Genomic DNA, 23,448 nt, shown 5'->3' with positions numbered 1-23,448 from the left:
GCCCAATATTTTGTCACTCGTCCACCGGCTCTGTCGTTCTCCCTCTCGGACAACACAATGCATGCACCCATGAAATTGAAACCACACGTCTTGAAAAACCAACAAAACGTCAGAGTCATTGATTCGACTGTCCTCCACCGAAATGTTTTAGCGGATAAAGCCGGGATCATCCATAACGAAAAGGAAAGACATCGATTTCCTCCACCGTCTCTATCTGTATGCAGATTAGAAATCGTCTTGACCCAATTTGTTGTTATAAGATTTGCTTCAGACGGCGACACCTGGAGCATTCATCGGTGGTATTCTGAGGGCGTTCTTAATTTAGTACCTCTTTTTGGAAATTAATTTTGTCTAGCTTTAATGTTGCTGCCATTACTTGAAACACATATGACATCCAAAGAAGTTTTCAAGGTCTTATCAGTCGAATTCTTGACTATCCAATTATAATAGATTCCGTTTTTCGTGATTGGTTAAGAGCTCTTTTGGTATCACTAAGGCTGTACTATGATTATTTATTGAAGTTGTGAAGATCTCATTAATCAGTGTATTAACTGCAACTGTTAAGATCTTTAAAAATAGCAATGACGCATTGTTGGGACATAAATGAAAGTATACAAAATACAAATTAACGTCTAAAAATTACTATTCCTACTTTATCACCTAACAAAGCATGAATCAACTCTCTAGGAGACAGTGAGTAGAACATAGTGTGCAAGAGCTTCTTTATTCCAAGATTGGCAAGTCAATCGGCAAGTCAATCGGCAAGACGATTTCCTTTTCGGAGTTATGTTGTACTTTAAATTCAGAATAAGAGCCCAAACATTCTTCTAATGTCTTTTAGCAAAGTAGGTCCAATGCCATCCACCAAGGTCTCTTTGTTCATATGTTCAATAATAACTTTCAAGTCCATGTCAATAATGAGCTTGTGGAAACCATGTTGCTTGGCAAAGTTGAGTCTCAGCCTTTGTGCTCAAAATTCAGCTTGCAACAACAAACATATTCCAATGAAAGAGTCAAAACTTTCAAGGCAGGCACCCCCTTCAACACTAAATAATCCTCTTGTGCCTGTGAATCCGAATTTACCTATAAAAGCCCAATCCGTATTCAGTTCAATCCATCATGTGGGTGAAGGATCCCGATTGACAATAATGGGAGAAGGATGTGATCCACTTACAAGCAAGCTGTTCACAGATATGACGTTGGCCATTTCCTTCGTACGTAACCGACTAATCTGTACAGGATTTGAAGGAAGGAAAGACAATATTATCTTGGAAAGGTAACTTGTTCCGCCATTGCCCAAAAATGCACATAGTCACTGAGTTTAAGAATAACATGTTTCAAGAAAAAGTCGCTTGCTAAAAATAGAAAATTCCATGACCAAAGATACAATCGGTGAATCTTTAACGGATGTCGTAAAAGGGCCGTTTTATCTCGATGTTTTCCAAACTAAAGTACTTTATAGTTACTCTATTACGACATGCTTAGCAATCACTTTATATATAATAAAAAAAAAGGAATAGCAAGTTCCCTTCATGAGTATTGAATAATAAAACCCCCTTGCTAAAAAGCGTTAGCGAGCCGAACCATCATAAGTCGGAGAGCGTGGCAGCAAATCCCCAGAAAAAAAGACAAAGGAAGAAGAAGAAGAGCAGCAGCATCTAGCAGGGGACTCGCGAGCAAGACACGTGTCGACCTGCCTAATTTCTGGGATTATTTAATCCCGGAATTGACTGACTCAACTCAATATTAAATTATATTAAATTAAATTAAATTAAATTAGATTTTGACGAGAGAAGAGCGAAACAAAATGAGATTGGCGTGCGCGCGTCCTTTCAGTTCGGCCCCCTCCCCCCTTCCAAAGCACATCGCCGCACGCACACACTCTCGCTCGCTCTCTCTCTCTCTCTCTCTCTCTCTCTCGGAAAAGCTCTTCCTCCTCGATTCGGAGCGCCGGGGGGCGGAGCACGGCGGCGGCCGTCGCGGATGGGGCGGAGGAAGGTGGAGATTCGGAGGATCGCCGACAAGAGTAGCCGGCAGGTGACTTTCTCGAAGCGCCGGGGCGGGCTGATGAAGAAGGCGCGCGAGCTGTCGGTGCTCTGCGACGTCGACGTCGCCCTCGCCGTCTTCTCCAGCCGCGGCAAGCTCTACGAATTCTGCAGCGGCGACAGGTGCGCCCCTCGATTCCCCCCCCCCCCTCCACCCTCCGTCGCTCTCGCGGAACGCTCGTGTGCCTCGCTCGCTCGGTGTCGCTCCGTCGCACTGCGACCGTACGAGCGACCGTGAGGCTTTCGAAGCCTTTTCTGCTTGATGTTTACTGTTGTGTTTGTTTGCTTCACAATTCGATTTCTTTGTGGTTTGTTGCTTACCCGTTTGTTAGGATTTCCCTTTTGCTTTTTCGCTGCTTATCTTTGGTGCGTTCTGTGCGCGCGTTTGTTCTCTCTCTCTCTCTCTCTCTCTCTCGGTCGATTTTCGCTTTAAATTCGTGGCTGGGTGGAGTGTTACTGGGCTCTGACCTGGTCGCTGAACACTGTTTGGCATGGGAACTCGCGGCATTCCTTGTCATTTCCGCTCCTCTTCCTTTTTCCTGTTCGTGATCTCTTCCTTGTCATTTCAAACCGGGGGGGAGGAATAGGAGTTGTCATGCAATAACGAACCAGCGTCGAGAATTTTGTAAGCGACAAGAAAGGTGGTTTGTTATCTTATGTTGTACCGAATGCATGTGTGGTCGTTGAAGAGCGTGAGCTCAAACTCCTAAATAAGCTTCTAGGACACCCAACAGCAATTGGAGTTAGATTACGCTGAAAAAAGGCAACTTTCTCTTGTGGTGTTTAGGCTTCTACATGGGGACTTACAAGATTGATATGCATGTCTCACTGCAAGAGTTGAACATTTCTATTGCAGTATTTCTATGTGACAATTATCGACTAAATCCTGCACTTGTAATTATACACTAGCTTCTTAAGACTTAGTCGCCTGCGGCTCTGCAAATGTGTGACTCTTATCATTAGCAATTGAATCTCAACCTTGACTTCTTCGCAAAGCACAATTTTAGAGCTGCAGTAGCTCTAGCACTATTCTTTTCCTTGTATTTATAGAATGGGCCACCTCATGGGCATAGTAAGTAAGAGGAAAGCGACATAAAAGAATACAAAAAAGAGATTTGCGAAGGCTTCATTTCCAATCTTCTGTAATTATTTGAATTGTAATGCATATATTCTGCATCAGTACTTCAAGCTAAAATGATGCTAGCGTCCGGGTCATCAATGACATTTAATTGCTAGAACGTGCACAACACAATGGCAAACTGCGAAAGAACTGATGCTATGGAACATACAGTCAATTCGACTTTATCAAGAACCTTGTGTTCAAAAGATTCGTTGGGAATCTTTTTCTATACATTTCACTAACTAAATGCTATGACGATTGTGATGACAAAAAAATGTAATATTCTTCACAATATCGAAAGAAAAAGTACATGAGCCTATTTATAGGCTTTACAGGATAACTATCTAAATTAGCAAAATTATAATTACAATCAATCGGAACCAATCAAGGGAAATATACAAAATCTCCTAAATATATCTCTAACATCCCCTCAAAACTTAAGATGATTTGAAAGAGGTCAACTAGAGTTTGGAGAAAAGATCCATAAAACGCCCTGGTGAATGTGTTTTGGTGAAGACGTCAGCAGTTTGTTCAACTAATGAAGTTGAGACAAGTCCCAATACCACGAAGAATATGATATCGGGTGAAATGACAGTCTACTTCAACGTGCTTGTGCATTCGTAGAAAATATCATTATATGCTATTTGGGATAGCACTTTGGTTGCAACAATGAATGACTATCCCGCTATGATGACGCACTCTCAAGTCTTCTTGTAGTCATCGCAATCATAATAATTCTGATGTCGTATTAGCAAGAGCTCGATATTCTGCTTCTGTGCTAGAGCAAGCGATAGGGTCTATTTTTTGCTACGCCACGAGAAAAGTGAGGTGCCCAATAAGAAACAGTGGCCTGTAGTGGAGCGACGATCTTGAGGGTCACCAGCCTAGTCAGCATCAAAATAAGCTGTCAACGTCTAAAGTAGATTGAGTAGAAAAGTGAAAGTCATCAAATAACATACCTTGATGTAGCAAAGAATTCAAAGGACTGCAGCAAAATGACTCATACGGGGCGCAGTCTTGTATTGACTAACACTATGAACAACATAGGCAATGTCAGGTTGAGAAACTGTGAGATACATAAGATTGCCGACTAGCTGCCGGTAGAGTGTAGCATTTGAAAGATGGGCCTCATTATGACATCAAATATGGCATTGGTCTTAATAGGGGTTGTAGTGACCTCGTTGTTAGTAAGATCGCCTTGAGAAATGAGATCAATGGCATATTTGGCTTGTGAAAGATAATAACCAAAGAAGCCCGCCCCATTTGAAATTGTTGACTTAGATTTTTCTTTAATTTTAAAATGCCAATATGATCATTGCCAATAATAACCATATCGTCCACATATAAGAGCAACATATACCCACGAAATGTGTGCTGAACAAAAAAAAAGCATGGTTATAGGGACTAAATTTGAAGCCAAGAGATTCCATGGTGGAACTAAACTTGGAAACCATGCACAAGGATCCTGTTCAGGTTATAGAATGCTCTACATAATTGACACACTTTGTTGGAAGAGGAGTGTATCAAAGAGAAGACAGCATTTTAACTTACTTAGCAATTCACCATTTAGGAATGCATTTTTAACAACTATCTAGAACAGAGACTAGCGCTTAACTGTGGCAACAACAAGAAGGTTGTGGATAGAAGTAAGGCATGCAAAAAGAGCAAAAGTCTTTTCATAGTCAACTATGTATTCTTGAGTAAAGCCTTTCGCCACTAGTCGAGTTTTGTAACGGTTTATAGTACTATCTACCTTTATTTTAATCTTATATACCCATTTACAAGCTACATGGACTTTTTAGGAGACAATTGACCAAATACCACATATGAGATTTGTCTAAGGCCTGCAACTCATTTGCAATTGCTTTTTGCCACAGAGAATTAGTATTAGCTTCTCTATTTGTGCGGGGTACAGAAAGAAAAACAATTGTATAGTAACAATTGTAATTAAGAAGTCAAACGGAAGGTCGACTTACTTTGGTGGAGCGACAATGTCGGTTAGTGACGAATCTACATATGGAGCATACACATCAAAAGCTTCCGAGGTGGTATCACTTGTAGGACCTACGTCAATATTATAAGAAGAAGGCACTTCCGGAGAGAAGATTCACAAGAGGACGAAATTTGGGATAAATCCATTGAAGTATTGGTAAAGAAGGGAAAATGAGTCAATGATTGAAGGGATCGAGAGATGAGAACATCTTGTGTTCCCAAAAGGTAACATGATGAGACATGAAGACGATTAGATATGTGATGCCAACATTTATACTTTTTGTCTTCAATGTCATACCCAAAAAAGCAATGTAAACGAGCACAGGGTTCTAACTTTGTGCTCATATGGAAGAAGATGTATAAGACAAACACTACCAAAACTCGAAGTAGATTGAAATTGGGGACACTACCATACAAGCGCTTATAAGGAGAAATGTTACCTATGATAGGTGATGGAGTATGGTTGATAGTGTATACAGCAATAAGATAAGCCTCTCCCCAAAACTGTTTTGGACATGATGCAGAGACTAGAAGAGTGCGTGGAATATCTAAAATATGACTATGTTCTGCTCTCTGCATGACCATTTTGTTGGAAAGTTCCTGGACAAGAACAATGAACAATAGTGCCATTTTGGGAGAGAATTCTAAGAAGTTCAATGTCTTTATATTCCGTGGCATTATCCGAATGAAAAACTTGATATTTTGAGAAAATTGTGCTTTTATCATGACAACAAAATCACAGTAGAAATGAGTAAATTCAGATCAATTTTTCATAAGATAAAGCCATGTATAACGAGAATAATCGTCCACAAAGATTATAAAGTCCGCAACTTGGCGGAGAAACAGGAGCGACGCGGCCGATGATGCGGTTGGCGTCGTCACTACCACCGTAGAGAATCGTGGTCAATGTAGCTGGCGTTGTTCAAAACAAACTTAATGAGGCTCTAATGCCAAGTTGAGAATTGTGATGACAAAAATGTAATATTTTGTACATTGTTAAATGGAAGAGCAAATGGGTCTATTTTTAAGCTTTATAAGATGACTATCTAAAGTAGTAAAATATCAATTACAATCAATTAAGGCCAATAAAGGGAAATATACAGAATCTCCTAAATATATCTGTTACCACTACCACCCAAAATCAGGCCCTATGCTTAAGCTAGTGATACTTTCAAGTACAAGTTGCAAGCCATTTCCAATCACACGAGCTAAATAAATTGAGAAAGATAGAACATGGCAGAAATGGCGTCTACATTGAACAAAGCCAAATTTCGTTTGTGCATGTCATCCTGCTCTAGCAAGCAGCATGTGAAGTCTATGAAATTTTTCTTCTAATCTTGTGCCAATTATGTTGTATTTCTTTACATGTTAAACAAATATCCTGATATTTCTGACATAAAGTACCCGACTATTGTAGCTTTACCAACATCCTCGAGCGATACCACAACCATCTTGGAGAAGCAGAGACCTCCAAAGATGCCAAAACGGTTGAGGTATGTAAGATTTTCTCTAAGCAAAGAGAAGTGGTTATTGACGCATATCATCATTGAAGTAAGGGAAACTACTAAAAACATGCTTCGGTTTTCCACCCATGAACAAAAACATACCTCAACTATTAAAACTACGAGTTTGCTACTTTAACTCGGCCAATTTATGCACTTGCTTACAAGGTTGTCAGTATAAGGGAAAATACTAAAAGCACGCCCAAGTTGTCCATCCATGATCAGAAACAAACCTCTACTTTTAAAACTACAAGTTTGCTACTTCAACTCAGCAAATTCGCATACTTATGTACACGATTTTTATTTGTTTTTTTGCCAAAATGCCCCTACCCTTTTTCTTACACCAACCCACATCCAAATCCTAACCAACAAAGCACTTAACTAAAAATTGTAGCTTAGACAACATTGATGCCACCCTCCTCTGACCTCTCCGGCCATTCACCCATATGTTTCTCCAATGCCACCGCGAAGCCGCTAGACACAAGCATCATTGTTGAGCCCGACTTTCTGCCCGATCCTCTCTCATTGGAAGCACACCTCGCCTGGGGGACTTGATCACAGGTTTCCCATGGCGTCGTGACCTTGGATCACTATCGCCGATCCCATGGGCAACCTCATTGAGGTCAGCCACAGCGTCATGACCTCAATTCGAGGTCACCTATGGTGTCATGACCTCAATCCAGATCACTACGACCTACGGTAACCTCGACTCAAGGTCCCGGTGGCCGCTGCCCTTGAGTGAGTGAGACGAATTTACAGTGAGAGAGAGACAGTTGCAAAGGTGAGATCGCGAGATAGAGGAGTTGGTGGGGAAGGATTGATATTTGGCCTGATCCAAGCTTGGTTGAGGGGAGGGGTGATGAGAGATAAAGCGGGCCGTGACGGCAACGAGCGGAATTGGTGGGCGGTCCGAGTCGGCAGAGGTGGTGGCCGGTGGCAGGGGAGAGTGGCGATACATTTGGATTGAGAATTTGGGTGTTTTGAGTGATATGAGGGTAGGTTTTTGAGTGTTTTACACAAGAAAGGGTAATTAAGTTATTTAGTGAGGCAGAGATATGCAACTTGTAATCTTGAAAACATGAGTATGTTTTCGGTCATGGAGTGAAAACGGAGAGGCATGTTTTTGGTTTTTCCCTAAAATAACCAAAATTCATGATGACTTGTTAGAAGCACATAGAACTTTACAAAGGAAAGAATTTAGGATACGCGCAGAACCTTGCATAACAGCTTAGCAAATAGATTTATTCCCGTGCCTTAAATTTTAGTTGCTTAAAATCAGACAGAGATACTTGGCCAATTGATAAAAATTTTCGTATAGTTGTGTTCTTTTACAAGCAGTGCACATTGGTGAGATTAATACTGTCCTTTACTTAAAACAATTCATTTTGACATGAGGACATCAAAGCATAATCCTCCACCTTCTAGAATGACATTTTGAGAGCTACATCCTGCAAGTGTAGTAGAGGCACGAGCTGCCAATGGCATGAACTCTCCATCTCTTTCACCTGTGTAGTCAGTCTAAAAAGTGAGGTTTGTAAGAACATGTAGCGAAACACAGAAAGTATTTACACAGCTATACTAGTGATAACACCTAAAATTACCTCTTTACAGGGAAATGGATCTGAAGATGCGGTTTACTGGTCACATCCTGAGATGCTTCAGATAGTTCAAAGGTTGAACTTCTATTTATCAGCTCACCTCTCCATGAAAAGAATTCAGTTGGATTTTACATGAATATCTTTCATTTTCAGATACTTAAGTGGGCCAGATATTGAGAAGCTGAGTGTGACCGACTTAGTACAACTAGAGAAGCAACTACATTCTGCACTGAGACAAACTAGATCTAGAAAGGTGCTATTCTATCTATCCTTTTGCTTACAGTGAACAATAACATGGTGCAAAATTTTAGTGCAATTGAGTTAAGAAATTGACTCAACATAAAATATATGGGAATGCTCACTGACAGCGCCGAGACCGGTCTCCATCGATGAAGATGAGCTATATCTTGACTTGATTATTAGTGAGTAGTGGAAATAAATGTGAAATAACATAGGAACTAATGGATCATGCAATTCAAATCTAATGTGTAGAAAAAATTGTTAGAGAAATCAAAGAAGAAGCACACCAGAGATTTACGTGGTTTGATTCTAGTGTCTATACCTCCTCTACATAAAGAGCCATTCGTGAAAAAATCCACTATGAATTCGAAGAATTACAAAGTCACAATCACTTAAGTGTTTCCCATTCCTAGATTACTTCTAAAGCAAACCTACAAGTGTTATCTCATATTCTCTTGTGAGAGTTCTCTTAAAAAACTCTTAGAGAGAAACTCCTGACTTCTACTTGGATCGAGTTTCTTTTACGAACTAAAATTCGAGACTTATTTAACAATTTTACATCTTAGATCTTGTAGTCAAGTCATAGTGCTTATCATCCACACTGGCTTTTGCAAAGCCCAGGCGGGCGCTCAACCGTCACATATGTCAATCAAGCCCAAGCTAACCACGAACTCCTCTAGAAGAATTAACCTGGTCTACATGTCTGCAAGATTCTTCGTTGGAGGAAGCTTCTATATTAGACATGCCACATTTGATATAGAAATTCCAGTTACCAATGAACTCGTCTCTCTGATTATATCTCTGATTTCCACTAAACACCACATCAACTCGATGTTTCAAGCCAACATCACTAATCAAGTCATTTGACCACACCGCCTCTATAGCTCCATTCATCGTCTTCATGCCTCACCATGATGTCTTCCTAGTCAAAGCACAATTTAGAGAAGCAAAGGATTAGCTATCAGATTTCAACCATCCTTCTGGTTCATGCGTGACTCGGGTCCGCAAACCTAGATACTACCACACTACCTAAATCGCATCCTCCGCAACGTACCACAACGTTTATGGTTCACAACAATTGGATCCACTTGACTTCATCCCCATGTGCACTTTGATTAGCCGTATACATTCTCCTGACTGCACTTGAAAGATCAAGCTAGTATTATTTATGGCATAACTCGAACAACCAGCATGTGAATCTGGAGACAAGTATTCGATTCCATCCAAGTACATAGTGATAGGCTAAACGATTCATGATAGGCGGAAAGTGGGGTACTTATAAAATTTCTCAATCGTATGTTGAAGTGCTTCAACAATTTCCTGATGTAACTCCTTCCAGTCGCTCGCAACATTCCAGCAGTTTTCACTTTTTGCATCTCCAAACCTAGAACTATCTCTACAACACCGAAATTATTTATTTCGATATGTGCATACAGTTTATCTCATCCACCTCTGCTGACCACCTTGAAGATTCATTACTCCTTTGAACAACTGTCAGCTACTATGGAATTCAGTGGCTCTGTAGATACTTTCACATCTACTTCACTTGTTTTTCACACCTTTGATCTTTCTCTATAATCGATCCTTCACTGCTCTTCTGAAACAAAGCAAATTAGTTAAAGGTATCCTCTCTGCTGAACTTAAAACCAAGTGAAATCACCTTCAGTGCACCACAGATTATATCGCTTCATCCCATGTGCATAATTCAGGCCCATGCATCTCTTGCCATCGGCTTTAGCGTGCCAATATTCACACAAGTGTAAGCAGGGCAACACTGAACACTCTTAGCCTAGTGTAGTAGGGTTACCTAATTACTTTTGCTCCAGAGTTTTCTGATCAATTTCTGGTGATGTTGATAAATTCACTAATCAATAAGCGGAATTCAATGCTCCGACCCATTTTCACCTACTCTTGTATTGGACAGTAAGAGCGAGCTCTCTCCAATTCAATTTTGTTTATCAGTTATGCAACTCCGTTCAGCCATAGTGTGTTAATATCATGTAGTGTTTCACCATATCTTTCTCAGCGCAAAACCAACTAAGCTCCTCAAGATGGAATTCCAATTCTTTGTTAGTTCTCAGGCACATGATCTTTCTTCCTACCAACATTTTGATCGTCTTTCACGACTTGAATCAACAAGCACCTTGCTCTTGTGTTTAAAAAAACCTTGAAATGTCATCAACAAAGAACAACACATATCTAGCACTATCCTTGGATGAAACTTGAGAGAGTCCCTATAATGTCACAGAGCCTACAATCTCCAATGTTCGATGAAATGCCGTACAAAACTTCACTCTCTGCTAATTACTAATGTCGAAGCATTCAAAGAAGTTAAGCTTCTCCATTTGGTCCTCCTTGGAAATCCCTCTAATTATAACAATCATTTCTCTCACTCGTGCCACAATTGTTTCATGTCCAAACCTAAGGCTTCAAAGAACGGATGGGCCAATCATTGTCTTTTTTGGAGGAGATACTACCTACCGTCTATAATCCCTAGCATCATAGTAAGCACACCTCAAGGACCTTTAAAACTCCACATTTAATGGAGGTCGACATCAGAACTCATTAAGAGCACTCAGCGAAATAAGGTTCTTTCTCAGTTTCAGTACATACCTTACTTCAGTCAATGTTTCAACACTCCATTGTGCATCTTAATATAAATTGTTGCGTTCTTTACTATTTCACAAGCAGTACCATTTCCCGTAAGCACCTTATAACCTTCGTGTACCGAGAGTTAGTAACAATATTATCCTAGCCACAAACGTTACCTTAACTCCTTTACCCTTATTCATTGGATAATCTCTCCCATTGTACCTCATTGTAGTGATAACATCGCATGTTCGACCCCTTTTCAAAACGGCTGCTACCTCCAAACTCTCTGCGTATGTCTCTACCTCAAATAACTAAACTTTGCGCCATATCTTGTGCAAAGTTATCTTCTCATAACTTCTTTTGCCACTCCTTAGAAAACAAAGCGGACTATCTATTCCAAGATAATCGTAGTGCTGCCCTATAGCAGTGAAATGGTAAAGTGCTTAAAAGAATCCAGTAGACAATAAACATTGTACCTTGTTTCTCATCAAGCAAGGCCTTGTTGACATTCTTCATGTTTATCATGAGTTTGTTGAACTCATCTAAATGGGGTCTGATATTTGTTTGTTCAACCACCCGAAATTGAAACATCCTTTGAAACATATACGAGCGGTTTTTTAAACCCTTAATTAGATAAAGTGGCTAAATTTTACGCACAACAGTAGCAACATCTCATCCGACGGATTCAGCATGATTAAGTTTTTCGCCTTTTCCATCAAATCTACCTTATTGTCCTTTTTCATCGTTTCTGGCAATTTATCCTTGCAGTCAAAGCCTTCGCCAAACCTTGGTTATAAACAGGGCAAGCATTTTAATGCTCCAGGACCATAGTTGTCCCTTGTGTTCTCAATTCTTGCTTCACAGTAAGTGTTTTCTCAATTCTTGCTTCACAGTAATTGTAAGCGCACATTTTTTAAACAATGACCAAATAAACAAAAGCTCCAAATAAACTTTAGAAATACTAATCTTACTCTAATACCTATTGTTATGAAATAACGCGAATTGGAAATTCAAATTTAATGTGGGAAAAAGAAATTACCAGAGAAATTAACGAAGAACAAAAAGACCCTAGAAATTACGTGATTCGATCCGAGCGTCGGTGCCTACTTCACGAGAGTCTAGCCATCCACAAAGAAATCCACTACGAATCTGGAGAATTGCAAAGTCACCATTTGTCAATCGCTCGAGTGTTTCCCTGCCTTAAATTACACGTAAAACAAACCAACAAGTGTTTTCTCGCTCAAAAAATTCACAAAGAGAAAACCCTAACACTTCTATTGTTTGCTTTAGTGTGTAATAACTAAGTAGAATTCCGTTCTTATATGTTCATATGTGACTTGCCGACTCAGACTATTCAAACTAAGAATTTAACATCAACGTGGAAAGTATATCAATTGCTTGTTTGGACGTCAAATCATAAGTCCAATTCGGATTTAGAATTCTATTTAGATCAGCTTTTTTCGCGGGCTTAAAGTTGAGACATACAGAAGTGGCAAGCTATCCAGAGAAAACCTTTTCTTATGTCAATGTGTCTCCTCCTGCATTCTGTGTGAACATTGGATTTGACAAATTATATGGGGATGATTAAGTGTTCTCCACATGTCACATTTACGTAGGGGAGTTCATTTTCCTGTATTTCACTGGCTTTTCTTTACCTAGCTGGCGTTTGCAGCTGAAAACTTTCTGAAAGTATTGTGTGCCAATTTGGCTGATAGCCTCAGCTTAAAGATTAAATGAAACCAAAACCAAAGAAGATGGGTGCACATGATCAAAACATTGTGATCAATTTGCTGTATCAGTATATGTTGGATGCTGGTCAGTGGATTATATGGACTAAGCTTGGTTGTCCCTGCTTATTTATGATGTAACTAAACATATGCCTGGTAATAGTTCTCACCATCGTGTTACTGAATTTGTCTTCTTTTTTTAATAACTCAAAGAATAGAGCTGGTTCCACAAAAGTAGGCATTGTTGTGGCTGAGGCCTCCATTTGATGGGTTTGCACGAGTGAAGTGGCATATAACACTGGTTCTGCGAAAGCGGAAGCTGTTTAGACTTTTCCCTTTTGGTATGCTGGACTCTGCATCCACTTTCACCTTCTTCCTTCATCTTCTGTGAGCTCCGTCTCATGATCTTACTTATCAAAAAGATAGCAGGCACAGTTGTGGGTAGAATATGAGTGCAGAAGTGAGGCGGTTTATGATTCCATTATTTCAAAAGTGGAAGCTAGGCTTTCCCTTTTGACATGCTGGGCTCTGCATCCACTTTCACTTGTGTCCCTCTTCTTCTGTGAGCTCAGTCTAATGATCTTTCTTATCAAAAAAGGGAAAAAGAAAATTGCAAGATTAAAACTTTGGACACTTTTCCAAATTCTAAACTGTGTTGAGAGACTTCACAATAGAAGTCACATGCTTCTCCACCAAGAGGTTATTATTTGCTACAAAAGTAACATTTGTAGGCACGAAAAGCTGAATTCAGATTCACTTCTGTAATCTGATGAACAGATTCATGTTTTAGGTAAAATACTGCTGTTTCCTAGTTGAGATAAAAGTTACTAGTCACCCGTTCTACTGATATGTCTCCATGTCTGCCTAAACTACAATTATCGGCGAGTTTTAAATGAATTTGTTCATACATACTCCATCCCATATGCAAAGTAAATTTTATTTCACGCAACCTGCTGCTGAAATCCTCATGCAGATTTCAAACTGATTAATTCTTCCTGCAGACAGAGCTAATGTTGGAGTCCAAAACTACCTTGCAGGAACAGGTACAAAACAGACTCTTATTTCTTGGATTAGAATTACAGCATATACGCTCCCGATAAGTAGCAGTTAATCGAAGAGTCTTCTGCATCTATGCTACAGCATGTACTGAATTACTGTGATACTTTCCAACTATGGACCGAGTAATTTGTTTCAAAGCCACACATCATAGTAAAACTACCGACCTGTCCGTAATCCACACTAATGGGTTCTTCGCAACACTTAATACCCATTTGCACCAATATTCCCCCAGACAATCTCTGTGCTGCAGTTGTTTCTGTCTCATATTTGTTCACATTTCCAGTTGTCCACTACCTGGTATAAACCCACTAAGGACACTGAGCATTTGATTACCAGTCAATAATTCATTAACCAGCATCCTGTTTACCTTAGTTGGACTGGCATTTCTATCATAATATAGATCTCCAGGGTCCTAGTTCCACAAAGCTGCAGAAGAATGTGTATGCGCTTTTCTGAAAATAGAATTGGCAGTTCTAGAATCTGGAGAAACATGACTTTGGCTTCTTCATTGCCATTTTGTTGTTTCTTTTAAGAGCTTGAACGAAGTTAGTATTCAATTAACATAAATTCTTCATTGCCATCATCTTTGTGTGGTCACGGCCTTGAAAAATGTCATTTCAGCATTCCAGAACAAACATGATCCGTTTATCCTGTTGAGATACATGTGTGAGTTGTGTTAGAGAAGTCCCACATCGGATAATTGATGTGGTGGAGCAGTTAATATATCCTAGTTGGCTCATAACTCATTGGCTTAAGCTTTTTGAGTGAAGGTCGGTTCAACTAGATATATTGACGAGCTCAAACTTGAGCTCCCTTTTGGCAATCTCCCCAGTTGAAGGTATCGGATTTTTGCTGCGTGCTTCCAACTAATGGTATCAGAGACGATGATTGATTGGTGGCCCTTCAATCTGTTCCGGTATTTGGTGAATATCTCAACAAAGAAATCTCATGATTGACGCTTGTTTCAGATGGAAATTGCCATCACAATTGGTCTGGCGAGAAGTGACCATGGACAGTTGGTCTGGTGACGCGAGATAGAGACCATGGGTGATGCAATCCCAAGTTAGCAGTTGATGATGGTTGTTGTGCATAATTGTGGGTGCATTGCAATGACTTAGAGATTCAAGTTGAGATAAGCTGATGCAGAAGAATACCTAAATTAAGGATGAGCAAACCTAACACTGAGCTCATACGTGAGGGGGAGATTGTTGAGATACACGTGTGAGTTGTGTTAGAGAAGTCCCACATCGGATAATTAATGTGGTATTAAGCAGTTAATATATCCTAGTTAGCACATAACTCATTGGTTTAAGCTTTTTGAGTGAAGTTGGGTCCAACTGGATATGTTGACGGGCTCGGACTTGAGCTCTCTCTTGCAATCTCCCTAGGTGAAGGTATTGGGCTTCTGCTGCGTGCTCCCAATACATCCAGCCAATTGACCTTGATTTCCCAGGGCTTTGAGGAATAGTCATTAGCAACTTTCAAGAGTGTATAGATGAGAAAAGGAGTTTAAAAATTTCATCTTAACAACTCTAGGTGTTTGATTTTACTTTTTCTAAAGAGTTTTAATTGAATAGAAATATTTGCGGACGGATTGACCTATTCGAGTCAAGGGTCCAGCAGGAAGGAAAATAGGCCAGTTCAAACACAACTAGCAAGGAAGTAAACCCTGAACTAATAGAATAAGAACAGAGGATGTGTTAGGAAGAACTGCTACAGAAAGAGAGAGCAAGTTGCATCTACTGTCACCAGAGAAAGCAGCCTGATGAAAGTTTACATGTTGTGCCACTGGCTTTATAGCGTAGTTAAACAATTAAGTCAGGAAGGGATAAGAATCGAAGCATGGCTTTTCACAAACCTGATTTATGTGTTTCTGCACCATGTAGCCCCACAGAACACTAGAAACATGAATTCTGACAAATAATTGTGAATATTCTAATCTAATCTTCTGAACAGGAAAAGATGATGAGAGAGGAGCATGAGTCTCTGAAGGAGGAGGTAAGATGACTCTCATGGACTTGCTTCACAACAAGTGACCATCATATATGTGGTTTTCAGTATCCATGCAAAGACCTTAATACTGTTCATGACTTGCAGATTACTTCCCTGGTGAGCTATGATGATAATGTCAACGAGGTTGCTCTTGGGATTTCTGAAATGAACACTACATTTTTTCATCCTCGACAGGCTACTCTCCATTTACTCCGATAGTGGTGGAAAATGGTTGTGCACTTACTAACAGAATCTAGCTTGACCTGCTGCGATCCTCTTGTGAATATGATCTTGGCTTAGAACAGTTATCATGCAAGATCAAACCATGTCGTCTTTATGGACCTTATGACCTAGTTGACACACTCTCTTTGAATTATAATCTATGGGCACAACGACATGATAATATGGACTACTAAGAGATTCTCACTGAACTTCATATCAACCAGGACAGTAGGAGTCAGCTACCGGTTAGCAGAATTGAGAATGGAAATCCCCTTAGTACAGGAGGGTACATGTAAAACATAATTCAACATGCCTTCTTTGAGCGAAAACAGACTCCAGACTTTTCGGAGGCAAAAGTAAGAGAGTTTCTACTTGGGGACACCCGAACAGTCCATAAATCTTACCATTGGATGAAATAGATTATCCTCATCTTCACCCAACTAGAATATGATGTCCTCAACTAGGTGAGCTCTCTCTCATGTTAACATACATTGGTCGAATCTACAATTCTAGTTCTCCCCAAGCTGAATCCGGTAGTGCCATGTCTCCATATACTATGAATATATTGCATAGATGCCTGCCATCAAGACCGGGCAGATCCATGTCCTCAATGTCTGTTTAATGCCACTATGATCCATCTTGCCTTTTATTATCAGATGGCAAGAGGACAAGCCCTAGATAGAACCAGAAGCTGAGCTGAAGAACATCTGTACATATCTGGGAAGCTAGTATTGCATGCTCCGGCTTACATGCATGAATAAACCATGTGAGTGCATCTTATCTAGTGATGCATGTGAGTTGGGCTTTACAAGTTCTGGGAACACCCGCGAATTTTTCGTAGGTTTGCTCTATTCCTTGGTGCACACACGGTATTATATGAAAGGACATGCCAATGGTTACCAGTCATATCACGAGACTCGTGGAAAAAGAACAAGTTGATAGTGTTAGCTGCTTCGTTCAGACAGAAATACAAACCATAGCAGGGGGAAAGCGCCATACCTTCAACAATTTATCCTATCGAACCGCATCAGACCCATGCAAGAGCAGATGAGACACACCAAGCATTCGGCCATTCTCTGTGAAATGTAAAGAACCTGCACTAAATTTAATCGGAAGGATAATAAGGATCGAGTGCTACTGTAGTGAATGGAACTATTATCCTTCGTCGCATCATTAACAAGTTTTCCATAGTGGATATACAATCACACACATCCATATATATATATATATATATATATATATATATATATATATATATATATATATGTATTCAATCGTGCAGAAATGACTATCCACACTCAATAAAAGAACTACCCGAAGGCAATCTTTTCCATCAGAGAGAGAGAGAGAGGAGCGACGACGTACGTAACATTGAAAAGCGAAACACATGGGAACCCTGGCACATATTTAGAGTCTTTCATTTCAAAGATCTCAGCTAAAACTAACGTAAAGAATCACATTATAAACAGTGACCTAACGAGTGATCACTGATCGCAACCGTGCGAGCCCGGGCAAGCGATGTGCAAACTTGATCGAACACGAGCATCAAACAATTGTTGCGAAAGAGAAAGCGACCGGTCATTTTCTTTAGATCGTTGAAGAAATTTCCCTCACCGTTGAAGGATGGCATATGCTAACGAACGTAACTTCAGTCACGAGGTAAGATAAGCTAGGAGGAGTTTCTACAAAAACCGAAGCAGAGATATCAAACTACTAATTAAACTATGAACGAAAGATGAATGCGAGAGAGAGAGAGGGGAAGCTCGACATTTTTCGGCGCGAGAAGCTTACTCTGCGGCCTCTGTCAGAGATCATGAGCTTGGAGATCGTAGCAATGGAGGATGACAAGCGCATTTTCAGGAGCAAAAAGGGCAAAAAGAGAGAGAGTTTGAGATGATCGCACGAAGCGAGAGATTTCCTTCTAGAGGTGGAAAGTGGGTTCTAGGAGAGTCGGCTGACATCAGCGGATTCATGCAGAGCGCTAAAGCAGGTGTCTTTATTTTCGAGAAACCTAGAAACAGATAAGGTTAGGTGCCCACAAAAATTTTCTACTAGCTTAATTTATAATCGATTCGATAAATAGCTCTAATTACGATATTAGAGACAGTATAGCGTGACGTGTCATGGTTCTATAGATTCTTAAGATGCAATCAACTAATTTAATTTACGAAATAATTGCTCTTTACCACGTCCATCGTGCAAAAATTAATTTCATTACAACTGTCTTTGCATGCGCTAAAATGAATATATTCGACGTGCTTAACCATGTCAAGTCATATAAAGTTAGCGTTCACCAAATTCTTTTGCTACACTTGAAGGGGCGGTTTTCGATTTGTGGAACCGGAAACCGGGAACCAAACCGGATCAGATCTAGGAACCGGCGGTGATATGTTTTTCTTTTCTTTTCCCTATTCCCTACAAGACTGCAAGTGTAGTTGTACAGTTTGAAATCTCATTCTTTAGTGTTTTTTTATCTTTAATCAATGAAAAATTAAATGTGATATAATATGATCAAGTATCATTAACTTACTAAGAGAAAATATATCGGTCTGATCCGCGCGATCCAGGTGATTTGTTTCCACACTTGGAATTGGAACCAAACCGACGATCATCAGTTCCTGCAGAATCGCCCAAAATCGGCTGGTCGGATCCGATGACTCCTACGCTCGATTCTTTTGCTTCAAGGTCTCCATAAAACTTGACCTTACTTTATTTCATCTATTAAATCATGTTTCTTCTTTCCTGCGGTGGATGGAAACAAGCTTGACCTTTCTGCAAACCCAGTAGCCAAAAGTAGGCTAGGGTTTTGACTCCTATCTTTCGCAAGGAACCATCGTCGGTGACGGGACTCGGTCGATTTTTGACGTAATATTTCCCGTAATCAAACCCATTGACGAATTCGACATATGCTCCTAATATTATTAACTATATTTATGTTTCGGTATGCTTAAATTTCCAAAAAAAGTCGTAAATGCGAATGAAACATACTAAGTACCGGAAATCGACATGAGGCGTCCGCATGTTATATATAATGCAAAATTCGATGACCCATTAGCAACTCTCTCTTAATAGTCATCGCTTGAATACTCTTTTTGAGAGTTTCGCTCACACGAGCAATTTAAGTCGTCTTTCTTCGTAGCTTATTTCAAATCGATGCATGTGTTGGCCTTTCGCTCTCAGTCGATTTTTTTTATCCACATACGGAGCGAAATACGAAATGATCTCAAAACCCAAGACTTAGTCTGGAGACCAAATCTTAGACCATAATCAAATAGGAACAATGATAGACGGACCACTTTTCACAATTTCCGTAACTTTTTTTTTATCCGTAGTCATTCCACGTCAATGCCACGTGTGTTCGTCTACGGCGCATACCCAGCATTTTCGATCAATATCTCAAGAGAAAGGAGGTACTTGTCCAAGAATATTCACGGGAGATTAATTTATAGCCCAAAAATTTCTTACGAAATAAAGCACAAAGACCAAACTAGCACAGTGTCTTTTTTCCCCAAGTATAATCCACTCTCGTTCTTCACAAGCCCAATTTCGACCTTTTCAAATGCGCACCGCCCGCTTGCGATTCATCAGCTAGTGGGCTTTTCCGCGGCCCATAACAACGGGCCCAACGGGCCCGTCCGGGCTGAAAAGGGGGATCGCCGGAGACAAGGAGGCCCAAAAGGCGCCCACGCGCCGCCCGAAAATTAGCAAGCCCTCCTCAAATCTGAGCTTATCCTAAATTTGCCGGGGGGGGGGGCCCAAAACAAAATGCTTATAATGAACAGTCGCGAAACACCGTCCCCGCGAAACGCTCCACCGGTCGCCGCCCTTCCCACGCGCCCCGCAACCGCCGCCGCCGCTGCCTCCTCCTCCTCCGCAGGGAGCAGCGCACGTGCGGCCGCCGCCGGCCGCAGAGGATAAAAGGTCCCGCCACGTCAGCCGGGCCCCACCCACCCCATCCCCCCGGCCCCGGCCCCTCACCCCACATCCGAAAGCGCGTGTCCCTCGCGCGCGCCCGATCTGTGACGTGTCGCCCGCCCCTAATCCGTCGGTGGCTAACGGATAAAGCAACCCCCCCCAAAGAAAAATAGAACCACACGCGTCGACAAGATCTCCATTTTCCGGGAAAATCTTTTTTAAATTTTCCTATCCCGCTTGATCAATATATACATAAATCCTCAATAAATATTTAGAAAAAAAAAAGATAAAAAAAAAATAACGGATTATGTCGCGCAACTTTCCCCCAGACCCTCCTTCGACCAGAAATGATTGCATCGCCGCGTCCCTTTCCGTCCCTGCCAAGAATTCCCAATATTTTCCCGAGAAAATAATACCCCGGAGCTCTGCGCGCAGCCACCCGCCCCATTTTGCCGAGAAAATCATTGACTGAAGGAAAATCATTGCCTCGTTTTTTGGCGAAATTCGGGAAGGGATTTTATTCGATCATCATCAGGACGTCCAGATTTTCTTCCGACGAGGTTGAAGATGGTGAGGAGGCAGCAACCGGACCGTCAGTCCCGGGCCTTCTGCGAGCTCTCCGCCTTCGTGCTGAACCTGCTCCGATCGCCCCCGACGCCTGTCTCGTTCTCCGATCAGTCCCCGGCGGCGGCGGCGGCGGCGGCGGAGGGTTCGTCGTCGTCGTCGTCGTCGAGGGGGTCGGTGGCGCAGATCACGCCGGCGGGGTTCGCGTCGCTGATGCTGGGGATATCGCTGGCGCTGATGCTGTGCGGATCGGTCACGTTCTTCATCGGCTTCATGCTGATGCCGTGGGTGCTCGGGCTGGTGATGCTCCTGTACGTGGCCGGGATTGTCTCGAGCCTCTCGGTCTTGGGGCGGTCGATCCTGTACTACGCCACGGGTCCACCGGCGCCGCGGAAGGAGATTCCGTGTAAGAAATCTCTCCGTACCCTCGTGAGCTGTTCTGTCTGACTCTGTGTCCTGTCTCTGGGAACCGCTGTTGGGGCTGAATTTGTCGCCGGAATCTTAAATTTCACATTGCTGTTTGATGGATTTGTTGCTTAATCGTTCTATTTGATTTTGGCGGTAGCTTGTGTTGATGCTAGCGTTAGCTTTGTATGCGTTCAAGGGCTTGTTCATCAATTCCATGGGTCAGTTATTGGGTTATTCATAGCAAAAAGGAAAGCAGGGGAGCAACTTATGATTAGGAAGCTCATTTTGCAACACTATGTAGTTTCTCAATGAAATTGAGATAACTTATTTGTCGATCTTTGGTTCCTAATGCTGCTGTTGACATTTTTTTTTGTTTTTTGTTTTTTGGGCTCTGTGGGATCTCTCTGTGATGAACTTGTATTGATGCGAACCTCGGGTAGTCTATTTCCAGCTGCTTGAATTTGTTATGCTCGATTGATAATGAGAAAATTGGGCAAAAAAAATGTCTTTTTGTGATGGTGTCTTTCCTCTGACATGGTCAATTTCGATATAGTTAGGCACTGTTATAGGTTGCCCTTTTTCACTTCCTTCTGACATGTGCTCTGTTCAATTTACATGATGTATGCTCTTTTCGATGAAATAAGGACGGATTTGGCATTGGCCAGTAAATGCATGGAAAGTTTTGGAATTTGGAAGATGAGCATTTCAAGCAAAGCATATTCTTGTTGCCGTGATTCATATGGCAGCGATATTACAAAATCTTAGCTTGATTATGCTTTCTGCACAATGCGTCGTATATGCTTTTCTGGAGTTTCACTGATTTGACTTTGCCATTGCTCTTCTGCCAACAGCGAAATTGCTGCTTGTGCATTTTATAAGTAGATTCCCTATGCAACACTTGCTGTAAATTCTTTGTTTGATTTGTAGCTGGTGCAACTTTTTGACCTCTCCAACAATAACGTAGAAATCATTTACTCAAATGAGAATTACTTCAAAACAGTTCTAGTCATGTATTGATAAACATATGAGGTTCTTTGGAGTGTACATCTGTATTGTATCGTGTTTAGAGTAGGATTCTTTGATCAACTTCCGGCCGAAGTCAAACCTGCTCATATGCGTCGGGGTGTTTGTACCTTGATTTTTCTATTCATCAAATTCATGTAGGTAGGGCTTGATAAAAGTTTGGAAGGGGAATAACTAATTCTTAGGCTTCTAGCCAAGTTTTCAGAATGTCATGGTTGGCTGCTGTTGGAAGTATTGAAAATGCACCTTCATTCGATGAAGCTCAAAGAGAATTTTGAGTTGAAATTGGCTTGCTTCACCCAATAGAATTGCCAAAAGATTTGGTTTGAGCTGTCCACAGAAATTTCTGCTCTGGTCAGTGATTATTGCCTCTGACTCTGTTTGTCTAGAATTTGGCTAGCTAGGAAAATGGGAATATTGACTTTAGCTAAAGGTTTTATATAACTGATCGAGTCAAATAGAATTGCTCACGTTTGGTCATTTGGGCTTTTGAGCATACGTGACGGAGTACATCGCTAAAACAAGTTTCACTCGGGCAAGTTATCTGTATCTTTGTTGCGCTCTTTTCTTCGACTTTGGACATCTTGTTGCGACTCCACATAGTCTTGTGATGGTTTCCTTTGTTTCTCGCTTCTCTTTCCTTGTACATTTCTGATGTACTTGAATTTTGTTTTTGGTCGAACTTGAAATTTATTTAACTGGTACACAAAGTGCTCTACATGTCGGTCAGCTTCATGTTCAGATGGTAGTAGCTCTTCTTTTCCTTTTCTTGTTCACATTTCGATCAGTTTCCTGTGTCTACATGTTTTAGATGAGTGCAGCAATAGTCCATGGTTAATTTTCTAACATGTCCCTTTTGTGAATTTGAAATGATCAGCATGGAAGCTATTGTGAATGGAAAGACCGTTTGGAGATGTGCTGAAGGGATGAATTATGTCCCAGAGGATTGAGAGCACAGAACTCGGTTGTTCTTGCAATTACTACTGCCTTAAGTTACACATATAGGGACATTGAGATTACGGAGCTTTTCAAGTATTGATGCAGAATTGCGGATACCTTTCTCTTTGTAGATTCTGCGGATAATATTTCGAGATGGCTTTTGAAGTAGTTAGATTCAGAAATGATGTATCGTTGAAGCCTTTTTTTAGGATAATATACAGTTCAATACCTGTTTTGGATGAGAGCTGGGGAGCTAGTTCTCAGTTCCTATGTATCTCGCATTTTCAAATTTTTATTCCCATGCCTCCGAGTTTCTGTATTTGTAATCTTCAGGAGGTCGGCATTTTCGATTATAGTAGTTTGATCCCCGTCTAAGGATCTCTATTACCTCGTTCTTTGACCTTTTTATTGTTGATTCGATGATGATCAGTTCAAATCTCATGATTCCATGATTGTCATTCCATGTCGAATTCCATCATGGACCGAGGCTAGGTCAGAATATGCCGCTGC

General features: G+C 41.0%; 2 protein-coding genes and 1 long non-coding RNA gene across 4 annotated transcripts; 2 read left to right on the top strand and 1 right to left on the bottom strand.

Annotated features, from left to right (window-relative positions):
• The first annotated feature begins 1,862 nt into the window (after positions 1 to 1,862).
• Positions 1,863 to 16,283, top strand: LOC115680239 (MADS-box protein 04g005320-like). Of its 2 annotated transcripts, XM_030604010.2 has the most exons (7): positions 1,863 to 2,168; positions 6,575 to 6,650; positions 8,271 to 8,332; positions 8,411 to 8,510; positions 13,818 to 13,859; positions 15,832 to 15,873; positions 15,973 to 16,283. In XM_030604010.2, exons 1-7 carry the CDS (start codon positions 1,984 to 1,986, stop codon positions 16,084 to 16,086), a joined length of 621 nt encoding a protein of 206 aa, XP_030459870.1. In that variant the 5' UTR covers positions 1,863 to 1,983; the 3' UTR covers positions 16,087 to 16,283. The 2 variants fall into 2 exon arrangements, with proteins under 2 accessions (XP_030459870.1, XP_056168238.1); XM_056312263.1 differs by lacking the exons at positions 15,832 to 15,873; positions 15,973 to 16,283 and adding an exon at positions 14,646 to 14,726.
• Positions 16,284 to 16,376: 93 nt separating this feature from the next.
• Positions 16,377 to 18,167, bottom strand: LOC130138383 (uncharacterized). Its single transcript, XR_008816787.1, has 3 exons — positions 17,881 to 18,167; positions 17,704 to 17,771; positions 16,377 to 17,165 (listed from the first exon to the last, which is right to left on the bottom strand). It is a non-coding gene; the product is annotated as an uncharacterized LOC130138383 (long non-coding RNA).
• A 2,126-nt stretch (positions 18,168 to 20,293) lies between these two features.
• LOC115680223 (uncharacterized) lies at positions 20,294 to 23,257 on the top strand. The gene is made up of 2 exons (XM_030603989.2): positions 20,294 to 20,974; positions 22,877 to 23,257. Exons 1-2 carry the CDS (start codon positions 20,572 to 20,574, stop codon positions 22,891 to 22,893), a joined length of 420 nt encoding a protein of 139 aa, XP_030459849.1. The 5' UTR covers positions 20,294 to 20,571; the 3' UTR covers positions 22,894 to 23,257.
• Positions 23,258 to 23,448: the final 191 nt, after the last annotated feature.

The sequence above is a fragment of the Syzygium oleosum genome, unplaced genomic scaffold, assembly GCF_021117445.2.
Source record: "Syzygium oleosum isolate NSW1041296 unplaced genomic scaffold, Sole_v2.1 Sole_v2.06, whole genome shotgun sequence".
Lineage (NCBI taxonomy): Eukaryota > Viridiplantae > Streptophyta > Magnoliopsida > Myrtales > Myrtaceae > Syzygium > Syzygium oleosum.
This window is presented reverse-complemented; position numbering and strand designations above follow the sequence as displayed.

Bases quoted from the DNA above. Each gene is read 5' to 3' on its own strand.
- LOC115680239 (XM_030604010.2), top strand. From the start codon at position 1,984: ATGGGGCGGAGGAAGGTGGAGATTCGGAGGATCGCCGACAAGAGTAGC. The intron at 2,169-6,574 runs GTGCGCCCCTCG...CGACTATTGTAG, and splicing joins GAATTCTGCAGCGGCGACAG to CTTTACCAACATCCTCGAGC. The intron at 6,651-8,270 runs GTATGTAAGATT...ACCTCTTTACAG, and splicing joins AAGATGCCAAAACGGTTGAG to GGAAATGGATCTGAAGATGC.
- LOC115680223 (XM_030603989.2), top strand. From the start codon at position 20,572: ATGGTGAGGAGGCAGCAACCGGACCGTCAGTCCCGGGCCTTCTGCGAG.